The following is a 26,058-nucleotide window of genomic DNA, read 5'->3' on the forward strand; positions in this document are numbered from 1 at the left end:
ATAACATCGCAGTATGTTCTGCCTTGGGGCGCACTTCTGTTCCGCCATTACCAACAATATTTTCGCGTACCCCCGACTGGTCCACCGTGTACCCCCAGGGGTACACGTACCACAGGATGGGAACCGCTGCTCTTTCCCACAAAAGACCAGCAAATTCTTGGTCTCAGCAAAGCATGTTGAATCATAGAATAGAGACGAATGTTGCGAGCTGCCACCTTCTTCCGCATTCGGATCATAACAAATGGCCCGAATGCACATTCAACAACTTTCAGCAAATCCTATTCTCATTTAAGACACAGTGGAATAAAATTAAAGTGTGAAATACATCAAAATTATTAATTAAATGAGGGTACAAGAGTGCAATATTAAATGTTTGAAATGGAGATTTTACATGTAAAAAACATAAAGGAGAAACATAGTCCAAGAGTAGATAAATAAGGGAGCCTGGGAGACCACAAAAAAGTATGGGCAAATAATGGGGATCCCTGGAAATATGGAAGGAATGGCAACCCTATAAAACGATTAAATAGTTTTCACCCAAATTACAAGATATTAAATATGGAATTAATCTATTCCATAACCTGTATGAGATTCACAGATGCCTGTTCACCAAGTTAACATATTAACATAATGTTGCTTTCTTTATTATTTATTAAATACAGATTTGCTGCATTAGCATTCAGTAAAACTGGATTTTAAAATAAATTCCTGAAAACAGAAAAATATAGCTGATACTAATTTGTCACATTCTTAGGTTTCAGAATTTGCCAGGAAACTTGGAACATTTGGCAAGTGTACAGAAGAGTGACAGTGTTTTATTAAAGGGACAGTCAACACCAGAATTGTTGTTTAAAAAGATAGATAATCCCTTTATTACCCATCCCCTAGTTTTACAGTTATAATAATACACTTCACCTCTGTGATTACCTTGTATCTAAGCCTCTGCAAACTGCCCCCTTATTTTGTTATTTTGACATATTTTCATTTTAGCCAATCAGTGCTCAATCCTAGGTAACTTCACGTGCGTGAGCTCAATGTTATCTATATGAAACACATGAACAAACACCCTCTAGTGGTGAAAACGGTCCAAATGCATTCAGATTAGAGGAGGCCTTCAAGGTCTAAGAAATTAGCATATGAACCTCCTAGGTTTAGCTTGGTAAGAATACCAAGAGAACAAAGCAAAATTGGTGATAAAAGTAAATTGGAAAGTTGTTTAAAATGACATGCCCTATCTGAATCATGAAAGTTTATTTTGGACTTGACTGTCCCTTTAAACTGTATGAGCATGATAAATGGCATGTTTATTTACACGATCTGCTCCCATTCTTTGAGACAAACAGTTAAACTATGTACAAAATAGCAAGATTAGATGGTTGTAAATAGATGATAACAAATAACGGGTTAAACCATTGTACCATCTTTTTAAAGGCACATTAGACGACCTTTTGAGAGTTAGCTGTAGCTTATATCACACTCAATACAGATGTTACGTGGCAATTGGCAAAGGGACCGAGCCTTTATTAGCACCTATATGTAGCACCTAGTAGAAGAGGGTCTTCACTAAGCCGCGCCCTCGTCCCCCGTGAATGGCGGCCTGCCAAACACAAACAGTTACCATTGGATAAAGGCGACAGCTGCCGTGTTCTAATTTGCTGACAAATAATGGGCCGTAGCTAAAGATCAACTGTTCTCCTATTGGTTGCAAATGAGTAACTGTAGAACTAGATGTTTTCGGGATGATTGGATTTCTGGTATCTGACAGTTTTGTGATTGGCTACTACTCACTCAGGGCGGGACTGGTACCCCCGGCGTGTCCGACTCCTAGCTGGGGACACAGACCAGAAGAAGATTACGCGTGAACTGGATAAGGGACGATGGCTAGTCTCGGTGTTGGAGGTTGCTTATTTTTTCTGCTCTGTGGAGTGGCTGCTGGGGAGACCCGGATCAAAGAGTCAGTGAAAACCGGTAATGAGAGGAGTGAACGATTAATTAATAAATTAATGTGTTGTCTATACTATAGCACGACCAATAACTGAAGAAATGACTTTTGTAAACAATTATTATTAGAACTGAGTTGAGGCCAAAGTTATATTTAGATATGGCTTTCATATGAACATGTAATAGAAGTGAATACTACGAGATGCGCTATCTAGGAGTATTAGAAGGTTTACCTGAGGTTATGAGTGTATTCTCTAGGAAGTAAACCAATCAACAGCTCAGTAAATAAACAAAAGTTGTTTTATAGGATTTGATAAAGAATTAGTAGTGTGAACCATTGGCTAATCAGACAGCTGTCTGTATTTGTATGCTTTCCAGGGCTGTATAACCTTTTCAGATGGGGGCTACAATGGATAAAGTTTTTGCCAGCAGAACTGTGATTTTTTTTAAAAATATTTTAACCAAAAGAAAATGTGTAATTGTATTGAAGCATACCCCCAAATCTCTACATTTTAGCAATATGAATTGTACTGCTAGAGAACCATAAGCTGTACATACATTCAGACCTAGAAACTGGTGTCTACATTGGATTTTGTTTTTCTGAAGAGCAAGAATGAGTCATTTGTAGAGAAAAAGATAGATCTGTCTCTTTCCTTGCTTAAAGGGACATTCCAGCCAAAATTGGAGTCCACATGGATGCATTTCAGTCTTGAATAGAAGCATTTTTGTAATATACATGTATAAGCAAAAATGCTTCTTATAAAAGCTAGTGGTATCAAAAGTTTTTTTTTAAGTATGCACCATGGATCATCATTTTAAACATCACTTGCCCAGAGAGCCTAATGTGCTTGTACCATCTGGTAATGACTTAATTTAATTGCTGACATTATACAAGCCCCACTTGTGCTCCCAGCAGCTGCATTATTTTAAATGCTGATGCACTGAAATTGTCTAGCTATGCTTCACATGCATGTGCAGAGAAAAAATGTTAACACTAAAACAGTGATAACTTTTACTAGAAGCATTTTTAGAAGCATGTATATTGTAAATGTTTCTTTTCAAAGATGTAATTAATCTGTGGATATTTCAATTTTGACCGGAATGTACCTTTTTAAAGGGATAGGAAATTAAAAGTTAAACTTGCATGATTCAGATAGATCATGTCATTTTAAGACGCTTTTAAATTAGCTTCTATTTTCAAATGTGCTTCATTCTCTTAGTACCCCTTGTTAAAAAAGAATACGCACATATCATACACTAGTGGGAGCTGCTGCTGATTGGTGCCTGCACACATTTGTCTCTTGTGATTGGCTAACTAGATGTGTTCAGCTAGCTGCCAGTAGTGCAGTGCTGTCCCTTCAACAATGCATAACATGAGAATGAAGCTACTTTGATAATAGAAGTAAATTGGAGAGTTGTTTAAATTGTATGTTCTATCTGAATCATAAAATAACATTTTGGGTTTACTATCCCTTTAAGTTGCCTTAATGATAATGTGTTGCAAATGGGGAGAGGTAGAGAGGACTCACTCTAAAATACTATACTGTATAAGACAATGGTACACATAAGTATTTACCCCATAAACACCATAGGTAGGATGCTAGATAAAATAACATTAGAGATGGTACCTTCCCTCATCCATCCCGGAGTATAAGCACAGATGTATAGGTGCTAGAAATGTCCACGCACTCTGGGAGAAAGCTGTTTTGGTAATTAAGTGATGGAATGTTAGAATTCAAAGTCTGTTATGTTAAAATGACAAAAAATGTATTTTAGATGTGACTTTAAGCATTTTTTGCTACATAATTTTGCAAAAAAATGCTTCTGAGAACTTTATCATTTATCTTGTGAGAACTTTTGTCTAGAAAGCATTGCCAATAAGTAAAGCCACTTGCACTCCGTTATGTACTCGGCATTCTGTGATGTCACCAGCAGTTGAATCACACACTTATCAGATGCTATTGCACACAGCTCTACCTGTGAAAAAAAAGCAGTGTGTATATATATATATATATATATATATATATATATATATATATATATATATATATATATATATATATATGCACTTTGTATATATGTGTGTGTGTGTATGTATATATGTGTGTGTATATATATATATATATATATATATATATGTATATGTATATATATATATATGACATAATGTTTATCAAAATCATTTTGCAAATAAGTCTATTGCAAATTACATGTTTCAAATCTGAGATGTGCTACTGTGCATTTCAAATGTGAATTTCACTTCCCTTTAAAGGAACATTCTAGTTTTTTGTGCTCATGATGAAAAGGGCATTGCTTTTTTTGTAGCAAGAGATTCTGGTGAGCCGTATACACACATAGCCGCAAATTACTGGTTGTGTCCTGCTATGGTTAAACCGGGTTAAATACCAATACCTTAAAGTGATGGTAAGCGAGGATTTACCATTGCTGTAAATAAAGGGGACTTTCAGTCATGAAGTATAAAAAAACTTTAATGCTGAAAGTATCTTTATTTGCAAGTTTATGCCGAGCTGAGTGCATGCCCAAAACACTGTTTTCTCCTTAAGGTGACTTATTCACCTCTTGGCCAATAACGTTCTAGTCATACAGCATAATGCCAATCGGCTAGCACGCTATTGGCTAAGAGGTGGAAACGTCACCTAGTTAAAAAAATAGATTTTTGCAGTGGGTAGCAGGAGTCGCTTAGCTCGACATAATTTCGCTGCAAATAAAGGTACTTTCAGCATGAAGTTTTTTTTTTATACTTCATGACTGAAAGTCTCCTTTATTTACTGCACTGGAAAATACTAGCATTTCAAAAATGCTAGGATTTACCATAACATTAAAGGGATACTAACCCCACATTTTTTTTCTTTCATGATTCAGATAGAGCATGCAATTTTAAGCAACTTTCTAATTTACTCCTATCCCCAAGGCAAAACATGCTGTGATCTGAGATGTCATCGCAGAAAATGCAGCATGTCTGCAGAAAGAATGGGACACATGCAGGGACTGTTAGTGCTTTAACTTTTGCAGTGCTGCTCCACATTAGACTGTTCTCATCAAACAGAGCTTTGCTCTGGCTACATTGTGTAAGTTTTTTCTTAAACACAGTCCATCCAGAGAAAAGCCCTGTTGGAAGTGAACTGTCAGATATGCAGTAAAGCTGTAAAGCAGCAGTGCATTAATTGTGGACTAACTATTCAAACCCGCCCCTAGCCTTTCCCAGTCTGCAAAGCTGTGTTTTTTTTTTTTTTTATGTAAGACATTCTTATGAGAAATGCACATTTTTTATTACTACATTTTTATGTTAGACCAAGGGAAAAGGAAACAAATTTATTCAAGAGACATTATACCATTTATTTGTATGCAGCTAATTTGCAATGCAATTTTCAACTACTGCACTATATTATAAAACTTTAAAAATTGCAATTTAACTGGTGCTTTGGTGCAACTGCCTAATTTAAAATTTTATTTTATTTGAAAATGACCTGCAGAAAAATTTTCACTAAAAAAAAATCTCATTGCAGAAAGTGAAAATAAGTTCTGCCTCTAGGACTCCTATTATCAATTTTTCTTTGTTCTCATGTTATCTTGGTTTGAAAAAGCAGTAATAAAAGGTTAGGAGCCGTCCCATTTTTAGTTCAGCACCTTGGTAGAGTTTGCTGATTGGTTTGCTACATTTAGCCACAAATCTGCAAGTGCTACCCATGTGCTGAACACAAAATGGTCTGGCTCTAAAGCTTACATTACTGCTTTTTCAAATCAAGATAGCATGATAGCAAAGGAAAATTTATAATAGGAGTAAATTAGAAAGGTGCTTAAAATCTCATGCTCTATCTAAATCATGAAAGAAAACAATTGTGTTTATTATCCCTTTAAAGGGCCATAATACCCAAATGTTTAAACACTTGAAAGTGATGCAGCATAAATATAAAAAGCTGATTAGAAAATATCACCTGAACATCTCTATGTAAAAAAGAAAGATATTTTACCTCAAAAGTTCCTCAGTAGCCACCTCCCATTGTAAAGGATTTCTAAGCAGCATATTAGTGCGTCTGTCCTGGGACAGCTGAAAGGATGAGCTTCGTGCACTCTCATATTATTTCACCAATCAGGTAAAGGAAGCTTACTATGAAATCTCATGAGAGTTAAGTCAAATGACCTCAGCACTGCTGATGCTGATTGGCTGCTGTTCATTTATTAATTTTTTTAATTTTTTTACCTGCAGCTGGGAGCAGCGGAGTATAACTTTTTACACAGAACTTAACTCTGCTGAGCTGAGGAGATTGTGAGGTAAAATATCTTCCTTTTTTACATAGTGATGCTCAGGTGATATTTTCCTGTCAGCTTTTTACAGTTATACTGCATCAGTTTCAAGTGATTTAGCATACGAGTATTATGTCCCTTTAAGAATAAAATGCTTTATAACACAGCATAAGTGTAATAGAATGCTCTAGTTTGTTAAAGGGTCATTAAAGTCATAATTAAACTTTCAAGATTCAGATAGACCATGCAGTTTTAATCAACTTTCCAATTTACCTTTATTATTAAATTTACTTTGATCTTCTGGTACCCTTTGTTGAAGAGTAAGCTTTGGTAGGCGCATAGGAGTTCAGAAGCGTGCACATGTTTTTAGTGTATATATTGACATATGCACATTCTTATTTAAAGGGACAGTCTAGTCCAAAATAAACTTTCATTATTCAGATAGGGCATGTCATTTTAAACAATTTTCCAATTTACTTCTATCACCAATTTTGCTTTGTTCTCTTGGTATTCTTAGATAAAAGCTACATCTAGGAGGTTCATATGCAAATTTCTAAGCCCTTGAAGGCCGCCTTTTAGCTTGGGGCATTTTGACAGTTTTTCACCACTAGAAGGTGTTAGTTTATGTGTTTTCATATAGATAACACTGCTCACGCACGCGGAGTTCCTAGGAGCCAGCACTGATTGGCTAAAATGCAAGTCTATCAAAACAACTGACATAAGGGGCAGTCTGCAGAGGCTTAGATACAAGGTAATCACAGAGGTAAAAAGTATGTTTATATAACTGTGTTGGTTATGCAAAACTAGGGAATGGGTAATAAAGGGATTATCTATGTTTTAAAACAATAAATATTCTGGTGTAGACTGTCCCTTTAAAAACTGGCATGCTGAAGCTTATAGTGATGGTAAATTGTAGTGTTTCAGAAATGCTAGGATTTACCATCATTAAAAATAAAGGCGACCTTCATTCGTCAGTTAAAAAACAAACAAAAAAAACCTGATGAATAGGTACGTTTATCTCGCCGCGGCTTATTCGATAACCTAAGCGCTACCGGCCGCCCAAGGCACAGCTCAATTAAGTGACTTTTCTACTGCCTTAAAATGAAAGTAAATCCTAGTGTTTTACAAACGCTCGGATTTACTATTGAAACAAATAAAGGGCACTTTCATTCATGAAGTATAAGATACCTCATGTAGAAAGCTCCTTTATTTGATTCAATCGATCGCCGCTCTTAGCTCCTACAGCAGAGCACAGCTAAAAAAATTTTTGGCTAAGAGGTGACGTTTTCACCTCTTAGCCAATAGCCGTGCGCGGTAAATCCGGCTTCCATGGCCGCCAAGCCGCATTTACTGCACTTCTATTGGCTAAGTGGTGAAAACGTCACCTTAGCCAAAAAATTTTTTAGCTGAGCGCGGCTGTAGCAGCTAAAAACGGCGAGCGATTGAATCAAATAATGGAGCTTTCTACATGAAGTATCTTATACTTCATAAATGAAAGTGCCCTTTATTTGTTTCAATAGTAAATCCTAGCGTTTGTAAAACGCTAGGATTTACTTTCACTTTAAAGTGAAGGTAAATCCTAGCATTTCAGAAACGCTAGGATTTACCATGGGAACAAATAAAGGGCACTTTCATTCATGCTGAAAGCTCCTTTATTTGTTCAAAGCGATCGCCTTCACTGAGCTGCTAAGGCAGCCAACCGGCAGAACGCTATTTTCGCTATATGGCAGAGAGGTGATGTTTCCACCTCCTTAGCCAATAGCCGTGCCGGAAATCTGGCTTGGCGTAGCGTATTTGAATTTCAGCGCTATATTAAAATGTAAATTACACAGCATCTTCATTACAACTGACAAATCAAACCCCATCTAAAATATTAAAATTCCGGATCTGTTTTTATAAAGGGGAGAGTTAACCATCACTTTTAAAGATTCCTAAAGGAGTAAAAATGGAATGCTCATTTATTACTGTATTTTATTATTATTATTATTATTATTATTATTATTATTATTATTATTATTATAACAAAAACTTGTTTCTGTGTTTAACCTCTTTGCAGAAGTTAAAGTGAAGGTAAACTTAGCACGCTTCGATTATTTCCAATGTAAATACTTATAAAATTAGCAGTACTTTAAGTCATCAATTTAATTATTTTCATGTATTTACCGAGTTATCAGCATTTTTATCTTCATTTCTAATCGTTTCCAAATCAGCCCGTTTTTTTTTTTTTTTTTTGGCCGGTCACGTTCTTGAAACAGCCAATAGTGAGTCTGGCCGTTAGGCGGCCGTCATTTGACGTCACAACATAGCTTGATGTTCTGCGCATGCGTTGGCATCACTTACTCTGCCTTCCAAGCCGGGCTCGCTCTAGTTTAGCGCATGCGCGATTAAGAGGATTGACGACTGCGCTTTAGATATAAAATGATTTGAGTCACGCAGGCGCAAATAGAGTATACAGGGAAGTGTGCGCATGCGCAAGTTTTCCGGCAATCTAGAACGCGCTTTGGAAGTACGTATAGAGCGGGTGGGACCGCTCTGTACGTAATAGATTGAAAAACCCGGAAATCCATGGAGGGAGGAGCGAAGACCGGCCGAGATCGTAAATAAAAATGTTTTATAATACAATTATCTATATACAAATAGTTAAAAAAAACATAGCGATCAGACTATATAGTAGATGACTAATATAATAAAGCTTGCTAAAACAGAAAACTTTACCTTCACTTTAAATATGTAATTAAAGGGACAGTCTAGTACAACATTTTTGTTGTTTAAAAAGATAGATAATCCCTTTATTACCCATTCTCCGGTTTTGCATCACTAACACTATTATATACAGTTACTTTTAACCCCTGTGATTACCTTGTATCTGAACCACTGCAAACTGCTCTCTTATTTCAGTTCTTTTGACAGGCTTGCATTTTAGTCAATTAGTGATGACTCATAAATAACTCCACGGGAGTGCACACAATGTTATCTATATGACACAAATGAACTAGCACTACCTAACTGTGAAAACTGTCACAATGCACTGAGATAAGAGGTGGACTTCAATCACTTAGAAATTAGCATATGAGCCTACCTAGGTTTAGCTTTCAACAAAGAATACAAAAGCAAATAAAGCAACTTTGATGTTAAAAGTAAATTGGAAAGTTGTTTTAAAAGGACATGCCCTATCTGAATCATGACAGTTTAATTTTTACTAGACTGTCCCTTTTGAATTGCCACCAGGACCACCTCCATGCTGTTTCATAGTAGGACACTAGTGATTGGTGACTGTGCGCATATGCTGTTTCTGACTTGTTTGCCAATTGCACATTCCTTAGCTAGCAGCAATGCATTGTGACCCCTGAGTGCAACTTTAACACCTTTGCAGGTGTTAGACACAACAATAAACTAGCATGTGTCACTGTAGGTTAGGTACCCTGGTGGAAGAGACAATCTCTATCTATCTCAGACTATGCCTCATACTTTATAAACAAGGGATAATATAGATTTGCAAGTCGGCATACTCATGATGTACAAGTAGTACAATCCACTGTATTCCCAGCTGCCCCATTCCCTGAGGCACTGTCTATCTATCTGAATATCTAAGCACATACCTGTAAAATCTACTTGTCCATCACTCCCTTCCCTGAAGGTATATTAAAAAATGTATTGCAGTTCTTCCTAACATCCGTTCCTAGCCTACATATTAAACATGGGAACAAGTTATATAAGAGATGAATCAGCTCACTGCAAGTAAAAAAAAAAAGTTTTTATAGTCTCCTGTAAACAGTAGTCTATTCCTTAGCATTGTACTGTAATTTAATGATGCCATATATTAATACTAGTGATGTGTTACGTTTGGTAAAGAAACATTGAGTAATAAAGCTACAAAAATATTGGATTATAAAGAGAAGTCTTCACATTGCTGACAACTTCCTTTTTGCAAAAGAATATCCATAGTCAACACATTACTATCATTTTAAAAATACTTCCTATATTTTAGTGCTATAACCTAAAATGTCCTTTTTGCTTCAGAAGCTAAAGCTTTATATTGATAGTTTAATCTGGTACCTACTTGAGATAAATTATGTTGCATAATGTGACTAAACTATCTGTCTGTATCCTACGAGTCCCTGCATATACAAGTATTTCCGTGCACCGCCTCTTCCCTTGTAATGTTTTTATTCCCAGAAAGTTCCTTGGAGGAAATCCAGCATATTTGTCCCTCATCCTTCTACACAGCTGTTACACTCATCATCTGACGTTTTTTTTCTTCCCGTCCTTTTTGCTCTCTGCTCCTTCCTCTTTGTCTCTTCTATCTTATACATCTACTGTTTCATCCTTTTGACATTATGTATATTTTTTCTCTTTATACTGTCTCCTTTTTATTTGTATTATGCCCTTTTTATTTCATCTTTATGTTTTCTATGTGTATTTTTTTTTTAACTTTTTTTTTTTCCCCTCTTTTTTTTTTTTTTCTTTCATTTTTTTTCCACAGTTCTGAATTTTCTTTTTCTCCTTAGGCAATCCCCATACATTCCCTTGGCTCCTCTCGTAACCGGATCCCAGACTTTTGCAAAGTTATTTAGTTTAGGAATTAAATGGGCTTCTTTGTCCAACCCTTCGTGCCACGTTTAGTATTATTAGTACCCAAGAGGCAACATGCAGTAGTAATAAATTCCTACAGCCCCTATTAAGAGTTACTTGTTATATTTACTGCTTTAGTTGATCAGTTCACTAGTTTTTCTTTTTCCTAGAAATATCTTTGTGAGACATCATGTTAACTAGTCTTTTAAGATTTGTATTACCGATCTAGCAAATTCATAAATATTATATAAAAAAATGCACAAAAAATAAACTTGTGTGTGGATTTGCAAACGTCTTTACACACAAAGCAAATTGTTCTAATAAATTCAGTTTCACACATCAGCACACAGCAAATATGCAGAAATTATCCAAACTGTCTAAACTCATTTGATGTGGGATATAATATAGCAGTGCTTGTAGCCAAAGTTTTAGGCTTGTTATAAAGGCTCCTTTATATACATTTTGCATGTTTATATGTGCGTGTGTGTTTTTTATAACTATGGATTTTAATAATGTAAAATAGAAATGTTACCTCAGCAGAGATCTGCAATCAGTTTAAATCCTGTGAAAGTAAATGAGTTTAGTTTTGTAATATTTGAATAAAAATTATTTTCTTTGGATACTGATGCGGCTGATCACGAGTCGTTTGGCGTTACATTTGAATGTGGTTATTGCTAGAAAGAGCTTCCGGTGCCCTTTGGAAGAATTTTCTTTTTGTATATATTAGGCGTTTCCGTTTTTTAGGTACTTTATTTTATGCAAAGTTCATTTTGGGGTTTTTTAGTTACTGTATTGTACAAATGTTGAGATGTCAAATTCACAGGCGGTTTTAATCTGAACCTCAGCATCACATATATTATTTGTACCACCTTTTACATCATGCAACTTTTTTTTTTTTAAACTTGCTTCCATTACTGGACAAGAATCTGACCTCCCTATTTAGATGTGTTTTGTAAGGTGATTATACTTACTGAAGAAATAACTGAGTTGTATTGTAAAATGCACAAGGCCAGACTTGCAAGAAAAATAGCTTCAATTAGTCATTCCTAAATTGTGCTCACACCTACATATGGTAACCTTAATTAGTGGTTATTTTCTATGAGGATGACTGTTTAATTACTTTGAATGTTGATATGTGCATGCAATTTGATGCATGATGAAACGCAAACAGCTAGATTAAATATGACAATGTTGGACATGCCTGGTACAATAATTAAAGGGTCATGAAACCCATTTTTTTTTTCTTTCATGATTGAGATAAAACATGCAATTGTAAACAACTTTCCAATTTACCTCTATGGTCTAATTTGTTTTGTTGTCTTTGTATCCTTTGTTGAAAAGGATACCTAGGTAGACTCAGGAGCTGCTGATTGGTGTCTGCCAGTATTCAGCTAGCTCCCAGTATTGCATTGCTGTTTCTTCAACAAAGGATACCAAGATAATTAATTCTGTAGCAGTGCTTGACAAATGTGTTTAAAAATTAGGAGCCAGTAAGAATATTTAGGATCCAGGTATATTCTTAGGAGCCAGACAGTTGATTTTTATATAGACATATGGAGAATAACCCAAAAAGTTAGGAGCCAGGGGTAAAATTCTAGGAACCAGTGGCTCCCAGGCTCCTGGGTTTGTCGAGCCTTGCTGCAATGAGTTAAGGGAAGACCTTTAAAGAAATCTGCAGGTACAGGAGGGAAAAAAATACCATCTTGAGTAGAAACCGTGCCACTGTAGTTGTACCCAGCAGTTTAATGTCCCTTTTTTAAATAATGAATACAGTGAGCGACTTTGATTATACAAGATAAAAGTAGTAGTTAAAAATAGACTAGCTTGTAAAGGACAAAAAAAATGAAAATATATACAGCTCTGGAAAAAAAATTAAGACAACTACAAAATGATCTGTTTGTCTGGTTTTACTATTATAGGTATGTGTTTGTGTAAAATAAGAAGAATTTTTGTTTTATTCTATAATTACTGACATTTCTCCCAAATTCCAAATGCAAATATTGTAATTTATAGTGTTTATTTGCAGAAAATGCCAAAATAACAAAAAAAGATGGTAGTTTCAGACCTCGATTAATGTAAAGAAAACCAGTTCATATTAATTTGTAAACAACACAATACTAATGTTTTTACGTAGCAATAGTTCAGGAATCAATATTTGGTAGAATAACCCCGATTTTATAATCACAGCTTACATGCGTCTTGGCATGATCTCAACCAGTCTCCCATTGCTGTTGGGTGACTTTATGTCACTCCTGGCGCAAAAAATTAAAGCAGGCTTTGTTTGATTGCTTGTGACGATCTATCTTCCTCTTGATCACATTCCAGAGGTTTTCAATGGGGTCAGGTCTGGAGATTGGGCTGGCCTTGACCGAGTCTTGATCTGGTGATCCTCCATCCACACCTTTTATTGACCTGGCTGTATGACATGAAGCATTGTCTTGCTGGAAAAAACAAATCCTCAGGAATTGCGAAATTTGTTAGAGTAGAAGGAAACGTTTTTTTTCCAGGATAACTTTGTAAGTGGGTTGATTCATGTGTCCTTCACAAAGATAAATCTTCCTGATTCCAGGTCATCTTCTCTGATTAGTCCAGTTTTTAGCTTTGCCCAACATCTGGTTGTCAAATAGTTAGATGGAGACCTGGAGAGGCTTACAAGCTACAGTGTCTCGCACCCACTGTTAAATTTGGTGGACGATCGACGATGGTCTGGGCATGCTTCAGCAAGGTTGGAATCAAGCAGATTTATATTTGTGAAGGACGCAAGAATCAAGCCACATCCAAGGTTATTCTGGAAAAAAAACTTTCTTTCTGCTCTGACAAAGTTCCCCAACTCTGAGGCTTGTTTTTTTCCCCCCCAGAAGGACAATGCTCCATGCCACACAGTCAGGCCAATCAAGGTGTGGATGGTGATCAAGATCCTGTAATAGTCAGCTCATTCTCCAGACCTGGACCAATTGAAAGCCTGGAATCTAATCAAGAGGAAGATGGATGGTCACAAGCCAACAAACAAAGCCGAGCTGATTTATTTTTGTGTCGGGAGTGGCATAAAGTCACCCAACAGCAATGTGGAAGACTGGTGGAGAGCATGCCAAGACGCATGAAAGCTGTGATTGAAAATCAGGGTTATTCTACCAAATATTGATTTCTGAACTCTTGTAATGCTAAGTTAAAACATTAGTATTGTTGTGTTTTAAAAATAAATATGAACGTGTTTTATTTGCATTAATCGAGGTCGGAAAACACTGTATCTTTATGTTGAACAGTTGTAATTTCCTGCAAATAAACGGCGAGATTACGAGTTTTGCGTTATGAGGGGTGCGGTACTAACTTGCACGTTATTGTCACCGCTCACTTTCCTACAGCGCTGGTATTACAGGTTTTTACAAACCCGGTGTTAAAAGGCAAGAAGTGAGCATAGAGCAAAATTGAGCTCCATACCGCACTCCCAATACCAGCGCTGCTTAAGTCAGCGGTGAGCTGGTTGTACGTGCTCGTGCACAATTTCCCCATAGACATCAATGGGGAGAGCCGGCTGAGAAAAAGTCTAACACATGCTAAAAAGCAGCGTAAAGCTCAGTAACGCAGCCCCATTGATTCCTATGGGGAAACACATTTTATGTTTACACCTAACACCCTAACATGAACTCAGAGTCTAAACTCCCCTAATCTTACATTTATTAACCCATAATCTGCCGCCCCCGACATCGCTGACACCTGCATTATACTTATTACCCCTAATCTGCCGCCCCCAACGTCGCTGCCACTATATTAAATTTATTAACCTGTAAATCTAACCCTAACACCCACCTAATTTAAATATAATTAAAATAAATCTAAATAAAACATACTGTCATTACCTAAATTATTCCTATTTAAAATTAAATACTTACCTATAAAATAAACCATAAGCTAGCTACAATATAACTAATAGTTACATTGTATCTATCTTAGGGTTTATTTTTATTTTACAGGCAAGTTTGTATTTATTTTAACTAGGTAGAATAGTTACTAAATAGTTATTAACTATTTAATAACTACCTAGCTAAAATAAATACAAATTGACCTGTAAAATAAAACCTAACCTGTCTTACACTAACACCTAACCTAACCCTACAATTAAATAAATTCCCTAAATTAAATACAATTAAATAAATTCAATACAGTTAGCTAAATTACAAAAAAAAACAGAACACTAAATTACAGAAAATAAAAAACAAATTACACCTAATCTAATAGCCCTATCAAAATAAAAAAAGCCCACCCAAAATTAAAAAAACCCTAGCCTAAAAAAAAACTACCGATAACCCTTAAAAGGGCCTTTTGCGGGGCATTGCCCCAAAGAAATCAGCTCTTTTACCTGTAAAAAAAAATACAAACAACCCCCCAAACAGTAAAACCCACCACCCACACAACCAACCCCCCAAATAAAACCCTAACTAAAAAAACCTAAGCTCCCCATTGCCTTGAAAAGGGCATTTGGATGGGCATTGCCCTTAAAAGGGCATTTAGTTCTATTGCAGCCCAAACTCCTAATCTACAAAATAAAACCCACCCAATACACCCTTAAAAATAATATTTAACAAGTGTTTGTGAGGCGGGAGTTTAGGGGTTAATGTTTATTCTAGTGGCGGAGATTAGGGGTTAATATTTTTATTATAGTGTTTGCGATGCGGGAGGGCCTCGGTTTACGGGTTAATAGGCAGTTTATGGGTGTTAGTGTAATTTTTAGCACTTTAGTTATGAGTTTTATGCTACAGCGTTGTAGTGTAAAACTCATAACTATTGACTTTAAAAAGTGGTAAGAATTTTGATGGGATAGGGTGTACCGCTCACTTTTTGGCCTCCCAGGATAAGCTCGTAATAACGGCGCTATGGAATTCCCATAGAAAAAAGACTATACGCAATTTGCGCAAGTTAATTTGCGGTAAGGCCAAAAAAGTGTGCAGTGCCCCTAAATCTGCAAGACTCGTAATAGCAGCGGTAGTAAAAAAAGCAGTGTTATGAGGCTTAAAGGGCCACTAAACCCAAAATCTTTCTTTAATGATTCAGATAGAACATACAAATTTAAACCATATTACAATTTACTTCTATTATTTATTTTGCTTCATTTTTTAGATATCCTTAGTTGAAGAAAAAGCAATGCACATGGGTGAGCCAATCACATGAGGTTTCTATGTGCAGCAACCAATTAGCAGCTACTGAGCATATCTAGATATGCTTTCTCCAACATAGGTGTGTCCGGTCCACGGCGTCATCCTTACTTGTGGGATATTCTCTTCCCCAACAGGAAATGGCAAAGAGCCCAGCAAAGCTGGTCACATGATCCCTCCTAGGCTCCGCCTTCCCCAGTCATTCTCTTTGCCGTTGTACAGGCAACATCTCCACGGAGATGGCTTAGAGTTTTTTAGTGTTTAACTGTAGTTTTTATTATTCAATCAAGAGTTTGTTATTTTAAAATAGTGCTGGTATGTACTATTTACTCTGAAACAGAAAAGAGATGAAGATTTCTGTTTGTAAGAGGAAAATGATTTTAGCAACCGTTACTAAAATCGATGGCTGTTCCACACAGGACTGTTGAGAGGAATTAACTTCAGTTGGGGGAACAGTGAGCAGACTTTTGCTGCTTGAGGTATGACACATTCTAACAAGACGATGTAATGCTGGAAGCTGTCATTTTCCCTATGGGATCCGGTAAGCCATTTTTATTACAGACAGTAAATAAGGGCTTCACAAGGGCTTGTTAAGACTGTAGACATTTTCTGGGCTAAATCGATTCATATATAAACATATTTAGCCTTGAGGAATCATTTTAATCTGGGTATTTTGTAAAATAATATCGGCAGGCACTGTTTTGGACACCTTATTCTCTAGGGGCTTTCCCTAATCATAGGCAGAGCCTCATTTTCGCGCCGGTATTGCGCACTTGTTTTTGAGAAGCATGACATGCAGTCGCATGTGTGAGGAGCTCTGATACATAGAAAAGACTTTCTGAAGGCGTCATTTGGTATCGTATTCCCCTTTGGGCTTGGTTGGGTCTCAGCAAAGCAGATACCAGGGACTGTAAAGGGGTTAAAGATAAAAACGGCTCCGGTTCCGTTATTTTAAGGGTTAAAGCTTCCAAATTTGGTGTGCAATACTTTTAAGGCTTTAAGACACTGTGGTGAAATTTTGGTGAATTTTGAACAATTCCTTCATACTTTTTCGCAATTGCAGTAATAAAGTGTGTTCAGTTTAAAATTTAAAGTGACAGTAACGGTTTTATTTTAAAACGTTTTTTGTACTTTGTTATCAAGTTTATGCCTGTTTAACATGTCTGAACTACCAGATAGACTGTGTTCTGAATGTGGGGAAGCCAAGGTTCCTTCTCATTTAAATAGATGTGATTTATGTGACACAGAAAATGATGCCCAAGATGATTCCTCAAGTGAGGGGAGTAAGCATGGTACTGCATCATCCCCTCCTTCGTCTACACCAGTCTTGCCCACTCAGGAGGCCCCTAGTACATCTAGTGCGCCAATACTCCTTACTATGCAACAATTAACGGCTGTAATGGATAATTCTATCAAAAACATTTTAGCCAAAATGCCCACTTATCAGCGTAAGCGCGACTGCTCTGTTTTAGATACTGAAGAGCATGAGGACGCTGATGATAATGGTTCTGATATGCCCCTACACCAGTCTGAGGGGGCCAGGGAGGTTTTGTCTGAGGGAGAAATTTCAGATTCAGGGAAAATTTCTCAACAAGCTGAACCCGATGTGATTACATTTAAATTTAAGTTGGAACATCTCCGCGCTCTGCTTAAGGAGGTGTTATCCACTCTGGATGATTGTGAGAATTTGATCATCCCAGAGAAACTATGTAAAATGGACAAGTTCCTAGAGGTCCCGGGGCCCCCAGAAGCTTTTCCTATACCCAAGCGGGTGGCGGACATTGTAAATAAAGAATGGGAAAGGCCCGGTATACCTTTCGTCCCTCCCCCCATATTTAAAAAATTGTTTCCTATGGTCGACCCCAGAAAGGACTTATGGCAGACAGTCCCTAAGGTCGAGGGGGCGGTTTCTACTTTAAACAAACGCACCACTATACCCATAGAAGATAGTTGTGCTTTCAAAGATCCTATGGATAAAAAATTAGAAGGTTTGCTTAAAAAGATGTTTGTTCAGCAAGGTTACCTTCTACAACCAATTTCATGCATTGTCCCTGTCACTACAGCCGCGTGTTTCTGGTTCGATGAGCTAGAAAAGGCGATCGATAGTGATTCTCCTCCTTATGAGGAGATTATGGACAGAATCCGTGCTCTCAAATTGGCTAATTCTTTCACCCTAGACGCCACTTTGCAATTGGCTAGGTTAGCGGCGAAAAATTCTGGATTTGCTATTGTGGCGCGCAGAGCGCTTTGGTTGAAATCTTGGTCAGCGGATGCGTCTTCCAAGAACAAATTGCTTAACATTCCTTTCAAGGGGAAAACGCTGTTTGGCCCTGACTTGAAAGAGATTATCTCTGATATCACTGGGGGTAAGGGCCACGCCCTTCCTCAGGATAGGTCTTTCAAGACCAAAAATAAACCTAATTTTCGTCCCTTTCGTAGAAAAGGATCAGCCCCAAGTGCTACGTCCTCTAAGCAAGAGGGTAATACTTCTCAAGCCAAGCCAGCCTGGAGACCAATGCAAGGCTGGAACAAGGGAAAGCAGGCCAAGAAACCTGCCACTGCTACCAAGACAGCATGAAATGTTGGCCCCCGATCCGGGACCGGATCTGGTGGGGGGCAGACTCTCTCTCTTCGCTCAGGCTTGGGCAAGAGATGTTCTGGATCCTTGGGCACTAGAAATAGTCTCCCAAGGTTATCTTCTGGAATTCAAGGGGCTTCCCCCAAGGGGGAGGTTCCACAGGTCTCAATTGTCTTCAGACCACATAAAGAGACAGGCATTCTTACATTGTGTAGAAGACCTGTTAAAAATGGGAGTGATTCATCCTGTTCCATTAGGAGAACAAGGGATGGGGTTCTACTCCAATCTGTTCGTAGTTCCCAAAAAAGAGGGAACGTTCAGACCAATCTTAGATCTCAAGATCCTAAACAAGTTTCTCAAGGTTCCATCGTTCAAAATGGAAACCATTCGAACAATTCTTCCTTCCATCCAGGAAGGTCTATTCATGACCACGGTGGATTTAAAGGATGCGTATCTACATATTCCTATCCACAAGGAACATCATCGGTTCCTAAGGTTCGCATTCCTGGACAAGCATTACCAGTTCGTGGCACTTCCTTTCGGATTAGCCACTGCTCCAAGGATTTTCACAAAGGTACTAGGGTCCCTTCTAGCGGTACTAAGACCAAGGGGCATTGCAGTAGTACCTTACTTGGACGACATTCTGATTCAAGCGTCGTCCCTTCCTCAAGCAAAGGCTCACACGGACATAGTCCTGGCCTTTCTCAGATCTCACGGATGGAAAGTGAACGTAGAAAAGAGTTCTCTATCTCCGTCAACAAGGGTTCCCTTCTTGGGAACAATAATAGACTCCTTAGAAATGAGGATTTTTCTGACAGAGGCCAGAAAAACAAAACTTCTAAACTCTTGTCAAACACTTCATTCCGTTCCTCTTCCTTCCATAGCGCAGTGCATGGAAGTAATAGGTTTGATGGTAGCGGCAATGGACATAGTTCCTTTTGCGCGCATTCATCTAAGACCATTACAACTGTGCATGCTCAGTCAGTGGAATGGGGACTATACAGACTTGTCTCCGACGATACAAGTAAATCAGAGGACCAGAGACTCACTCCGTTGGTGGCTGTCCCTGGACAATCTGTCACAAGGGATGACCTTCCGCAGACCAGAGTGGGTCATTGTCACGACCGACGCCAGTCTGATGGGCTGGGGCGCGGTCTGGGGACCCCTGAAAGCTCAGGGTCTTTGGTCTCGGGAAGAATCTCTTCTACCGATAAATATTCTGGAACTGAGAGCGATATTCAATGCTCTCAAGGCTTGGCCTCAGCTAGCAAAGGCCAAGTTCATACGGTTTCAATCAGACAACATGACGACTGTTGCGTACATCAACCATCAGGGGGGAACAAGGAGTTCCCTGGCGATGGAAGAAGTGACCAAAATCATTCAATGGGCGGAGACTCACTCCTGCCACCTGTCTGCAATCCACATCCCAGGAGTGGAAAATTGGGAAGCGGATTTTCTGAGTCGTCAGACATTACATCCGGGGGAGTGGGAACTCCATCCGGAAATCTTTGCCCAAATTACTCAACTGTGGGGCATTCCAGACATGGATCTGATGGCCTCTCGTCAGAACTTCAAGGTTCCTTGCTACGGGTCCAGATCCAGGGATCCCAAGGCGACTCTAGTAGATGCACTAGTAGCACCTTGGACCTTCAAACTAGCTTATGTATTCCCGCCGTTTCCTCTCATCCCCAGGCTGGTAGCCAGGATCAATCAGGAGAGGGCGTCGGTGATCTTGATAGCTTCTGCGTGGCCACGCAGGACTTGGTATGCAGATCTGGTGAATATGTCATCGGCTCCACCATGGAAGCTACCTTGGAGACGAGACCTTCTTGTTCAAGGTCCGTTCGAACATCCGAATCTGGTCTCACTACAGCTGACTGCTTGGAGATTGAACGCTTGATCTTATCAAAACGAGGGTTCTCAGATTCTGTTATTGATACTCTTGTTCAGGCCAGAAATCCTGTAACTAGAAAAATTTACCACAAAATATGGAAAAAATATATCTGTTGGTGTGAATCTAAAGGATTCCCTTGGGACAAGGTTAAGATTCCTAAGATTCTATCCTTTCTTCAAGAAGGATTGGAGAAAGGATTATCTGCAAGTTCCTTGAAGGGACAGATTTCTGCCTTGTCTGTGTTACTTCACAAAAAGCTGGCAGCTGTGCCAGATGTTCAAGCCTTTGTTCAGGCTCTGGTTAGAATCAAGCCTGTTTACAAACCTTTGACTCCTCCTTGGAGTCTCAACTTAGTTCTTTCAGTTCTTCAGGGGGTTCCGTTTGAACCCTTACATTCCGTTGATATTAAGTTATTATCTTGGAAAGTTTTGTTTTTGGTTGCAATTTCTTCTGCTAGAAGAGTTTCAGAATTATCTGCTCTGCAGTGTTCTCCTCCTTATCTGGTGTTCCATGCAGATAAGGTGGTTTTACGTACTAAACCTGGTTTTCTTCCGAAAGTTGTTTCTAACAAAAACATTAACCAGGAGATAGTCGTGCCTTCTTTGTGTCCGAATCCAGTTTCAAAGAAGGAACGTTTGTTGCACAATTTGGATGTTGTTCGCGCTCTAAAATTCTATTTAGATGCTACAAAGGATTTTAGACAAACATCTTCCTTGTTTGTTGTTTATTCTGGTAAATGGAGAGGTCAAAAGGCAACTTCTACCTCTCTCTCTTTTTGGCTTAAAAGCATCATCAGATTGGCTTATGAGACTGCCGGACGGCAGCCTCCTGAAAGAATCACAGCTCATTCCACTAGGGCTGTGGCTTCCACATGGGCCTTCAAGAACGAGGCTTCTGTTGATCAGATATGTAGGGCAGCGACTTGGTCTTCACTGCACACTTTTACCAAATTTTACAAGTTTGATACTTTTGCTTCTTCTGAGGCTATTTTTGGGAGAAAGGTTTTGCAAGCCGTGGTGCCTTCCATTTAGGTGACCTGATTTGCTCCCTCCCTTCATCCGTGTCCTAAAGCTTTGGTATTGGTTCCCACAAGTAAGGATGACGCCGTGGACCGGACACACCTATGTTGGAGAAAACAGAATTTATGTTTACCTGATAAATTACTTTCTCCAACGGTGTGTCCGGTCCACGGCCCGCCCTGGTTTTTTAATCAGGTCTGATAATTTATTTTCTTTAACTACAGTCACCACGGTATCATATGGTTTCTCCTATGCAAATATTCCTCCTTTACGTCGGTCGAATGACTGGGGAAGGCGGAGCCTAGGAGGGATCATGTGACCAGCTTTGCTGGGCTCTTTGCCATTTCCTGTTGGGGAAGAGAATATCCCACAAGTAAGGATGACGCCGTGGACCGGACACACCGTTGGAGAAAGTAATTTATCAGGTAAACATAAATTCTGTTTTTCAGCAAAGAATATCAAGAGAATAAAACAAATTAGATAATAGAAGTAAATTAGAAAGATGTTTAAAAATGCATTCTCTTTCTAAATCATGAAAGAAAAAATGTGGTTGTCATGTCCCTTTAACGCTGCTTTTTTACTCATAACGCAAGACTCGTAATCTAGCCGAAATACTCTAAATGACAATATGTTTATTTGAAATTTGGGAGAAATGTTGTCATTAGTTTATAGCGTAAAACAACATTTTTCATTTTACTCAAACATACACATAAATAGTAAAAATATATATATTTTTTGAAAACTATAAGATATTTGACTTTTGATATCAAATCGGCATACACCAAGTAGGAAGGGAATTTATAGGAGGACTGTTTGTGGTCAGAACAAATACTTCTGTGTGCATTCCTTGCTGGATTGACTCTCATTGTCTGTCTCTCTTTCCTAGCCCACCCTGAAATGAGTGAATTCAGTTGGTAGGACCAGCCATTTATATGTGGCTTCTATTGTGGGCTTGTGGCCCATTGTCAGAGGTGAATTTAGCTTATGTGGCTCATAGACGTGGAAAATTTGGTTTGTGTGACTACTTGGGAAATAGTTATTTTGATTTGCATTCATCCTGGCTGGGATATATATATATATATATAATTTTTTTTTTTTTTTCTGTCACAATAATGGTTACATACCATAATATACATCTGCCTGATATTTTTGATGCCCAATTTACCATGTGTGGACCCAGGAACCGCTAAGAATAATGCATTTATTTACAAACAAATGTAAATCAAATACTGACAATCTATATGCAGTGTGCATCCTTTATTGGCCAGTAACACAAGTGTTGAATTTATTTTGGTCATCAGCAAACAAGAAATACCAGTGCCAGTGTTGTTGTATACAGAAATAGACTCCGCTGCCTGCACAGTCTCAAATATATCCCTTTTACTAGATGTATTTTTGCTAAACTGTAATAGAAAATAAAGATTTAAGCAGTGGGGGAGCTCTGATACAGAAGGAAGTGAAAAGACATTGTTTAGCAGAATGGAAGGTAAGATGTGATATTGGACATAATACAGAAGAACTAACATAGCATTAAAGGAGAAACGTTTTGTACTTTCTGGGTAGCATAAAGGGACAATAAAGTAAAAATTAAGCGTCATGATTCAGCTAAGAGATGCAATTTTCCAATTTACTTTGGTTATCTCATATGCACTTGTTATGCTTTGTTGAAAAGCATACTTAGGTAGGAGCAGCAATGCACTACTGAGAGCAAGCTGCTGATTGGTGGCTGCACATATATGCTTCTTGTTATTGCCTTACTTGATTTGTTCAGTTAGCTCCCAGTAGTACATTGCTGCCCCTTCAGCGAAGGATACCAAGAGAATGAACCAAATGTGATAATAGAAGTCATTTAGGAAGTTGTTAAAAATCACACGTTGTGATTTATGGAAGGAAAACAATGTGGGTTTCGTGTCGCTTTAACTGGAAGTGACTAGAGAGATCTCAGTAGGGTAGAGGATGAAGATACCTTAATAGCTTCATTCAGAACAGTTTGCAGGTAAGACGTGGGATGCATGAAGACCAGAGAGTGAAATATTTTGCAGTTATCTAGACAGAAGAAGCCTGAATAAGAATTTATCAGTGGAATGTCCATAAAGTGCATATTTACAAAATGTGGCACTTCAAAAAATTGTAGACTGATTTATGTAACAGAAAAATGTTAGTGGCCCAGTATGATTGCCAGGTAGCAGCCTTGCTGAAATGGTGGAATTAAAGTATTAATGACTTAATATAAAATACGGATATAGGGTCAGGGTTTGGAAATAATGGGGAAATATGTCAGACACCTGGAAGCCATCAACAATGCACTGATGTGTTTTGTCTAAATTGCAGGTATAAAGTGTAGAGGGGGGGGGGGGTTACAGGTAATTTTCATCAGAAGAGATCTGATATTATGGACCCTATTTCTTTATTCCAATGCTTAAGTAACCCAACAGACCAGGTTGTAAGACTTTTTCTTCCTTAGCACAGTTTAGTCAATGACAGTGATGGGGTCTGATCAGCTTAAGCAGGAAAATGACATCTGGTCTCTGGCCTACTTGCTCTCAAGTTAAAAAATATGGCTGTAGAGAAGGAAAGTGTGTGTAGAAACCTAATGCCTACCTCAGACTTCAGTTCATAACCCATGCTCCTGTTCACCTTCTCAGCCACATCCCCTCATCAGGCATCTTATCAGATCCTGGCAGCCCCTCTCAGCCAGATGCCTCAGATCAGATCCTGGCAGCCCCTCTCAGCCAGATGCCTCAGATCAGATCCTGGCAGCCCCTCTCAGCCACATGCCTCAGATCAAATCCTGGCAGCCCCTCTCAGCCACATACCTCAGATCAGATCCTGGCAGCCCCTCTCAGCCACATGCCTCAGATCAGATCCTGGCAGGCCCTCTCAGCCACATGCCTCAGATCAGATCCTAGCAGCCCCTCTCAGCCACATGCCCACATCAGGCCTCAGATCAGATCCTGGCAGCCCCTCTCAGCCACATGCCCACATCAGGCCTCAGATCAGATCCTGGCAGCCCCTCTCAGCAACGTGCCCACATCAGACTTTAGAGCAGCCCGTCTCGGTCACATGCTCACATCAGACCTCACTTTACACTCTGGGAGCCCCTCTCAGCCACATGCCCACATCAGGCCTCAGATCAGAACCTGGCAGCCCCTTTCAGCCACATGCCCACATCAGGCCTCAGATCAGAACCTGGCAGCCCCTTTCAGCCACATGCCCACATCAGGCCTCAGATCAGAACCTGGCAGCCCCTTTCAGCCACATGCCCACATCAGACCTCAGATCAGATCCTGGCAGCCCCTCTCAGCAACGTGCCCACATCAGACTTTAGAGCAGCCCGTCTCGGTCACATGCTCACATCAGACCTCACTTTACACTCTGGGAGCCCCTTTCAGCCACATGCCCACATCAGGCCTCAGATCAGAACCTGGCAGCCCCTTTCAGCCACATGCCCACATCAGGCCTCAGATCAGAACCTGGCAGCCCCTTTCAGCCACATGCCCACATCAGACCTCAGATCAGAACCTGACAGCCCCTCTCAGCCACATGCCCACATCAGATCCTGGCAGCCCCTCTCAGCCACATGCCTCAGATCAGATCCTGGCAGCCCCTCTCAGCCACATGCCTCAGATCAGATCCTGGCAGCCCCTCTCAGCCACATGCCTCAGATCAGATCCTGGCAGCCCCTCTCAGCCACATGCCTCAGATCAGATCCTGGCAGCCCCTCTCAGCCACATGCCTCAGATCAGATCCTGGCAGCCCCTCTCAGCCACATGCCTCAGATCAAATCCTGGCAGCCCCTCTCAGCCACATACCTCAGATCAGATCCTGGCAGCCCCTCTCAGCCACATGCCTCAGATCAGATCCTGGCAGGCCCTCTCAGCCACATGCCTCAGATCAGATCCTAGCAGCCCCTCTCAGCCACATGCCCACATCAGGCCTCAGATCAGATCCTGGCAGCCCCTCTCAGCAACGTGCCCACATCAGACTTTAGAGCAGCCCGTCTCGGTCACATGCTCACATCAGACCTCACTTTACACTCTGGGAGCCCCTCTCAGCCACATGCCCACATCAGGCCTCAGATCAGAACCTGGCAGCCCCTTTCAGCCACATGCCCACATCAGGCCTCAGATCAGAACCTGGCAGCCCCTTTCAGCCACATGCCCACATCAGGCCTCAGATCAGAACCTGGCAGCCCCTTTCAGCCACATGCCCACATCAGACCTCAGATCAGATCCTGGCAGCCCCTCTCAGCAACGTGCCCACATCAGACTTTAGAGCAGCCCGTCTCGGTCACATGCTCACATCAGACCTCACTTTACACTCTGGGAGCCCCTTTCAGCCACATGCCCACATCAGGCCTCAGATCAGAACCTGGCAGCCCCTTTCAGCCACATGCCCACATCAGGCCTCAGATCAGAACCTGGCAGCCCCTTTCAGCCACATGCCCACATCAGACCTCAGATCAGAACCTGACAGCCCCTCTCAGCCACATGCCCACATCAGATCCTGGCAGCCCCTCTCAGCCACATGCCTCAGATCAGATCCTGGCAGCCCCTCTCAGCCACATGCCTCAGATCAGATCCTGGCAGCCCCTCTCAGCCACATGCCTCAGATCAGATCCTGGCAGCCCCTCTCAGC

At 39.8% G+C, this 26,058-nt stretch overlaps 1 protein-coding gene across 1 annotated transcript in view; it reads left to right on the plus strand.

Moving 5' to 3' along the window:
* The first annotated feature begins 1,812 nt into the window (after positions 1-1,812).
* The window catches only part of PLOD3 (procollagen-lysine,2-oxoglutarate 5-dioxygenase 3), a 203,004-nt gene continuing 178,758 nt past the window's right edge, over positions 1,813-26,058 (plus strand). The window contains exon 1 of the mRNA XM_053718343.1: positions 1,813-1,968. Coding sequence (XP_053574318.1) covers positions 1,878-1,968 — 91 coding nt within the window. The 5' untranslated portion in view covers positions 1,813-1,877. The remainder of the gene's footprint in view (positions 1,969-26,058) is intronic.

This window comes from Bombina bombina, chromosome 6, assembly GCF_027579735.1.
Source record: "Bombina bombina isolate aBomBom1 chromosome 6, aBomBom1.pri, whole genome shotgun sequence".
NCBI lineage: Eukaryota > Metazoa > Chordata > Amphibia > Anura > Bombinatoridae > Bombina > Bombina bombina.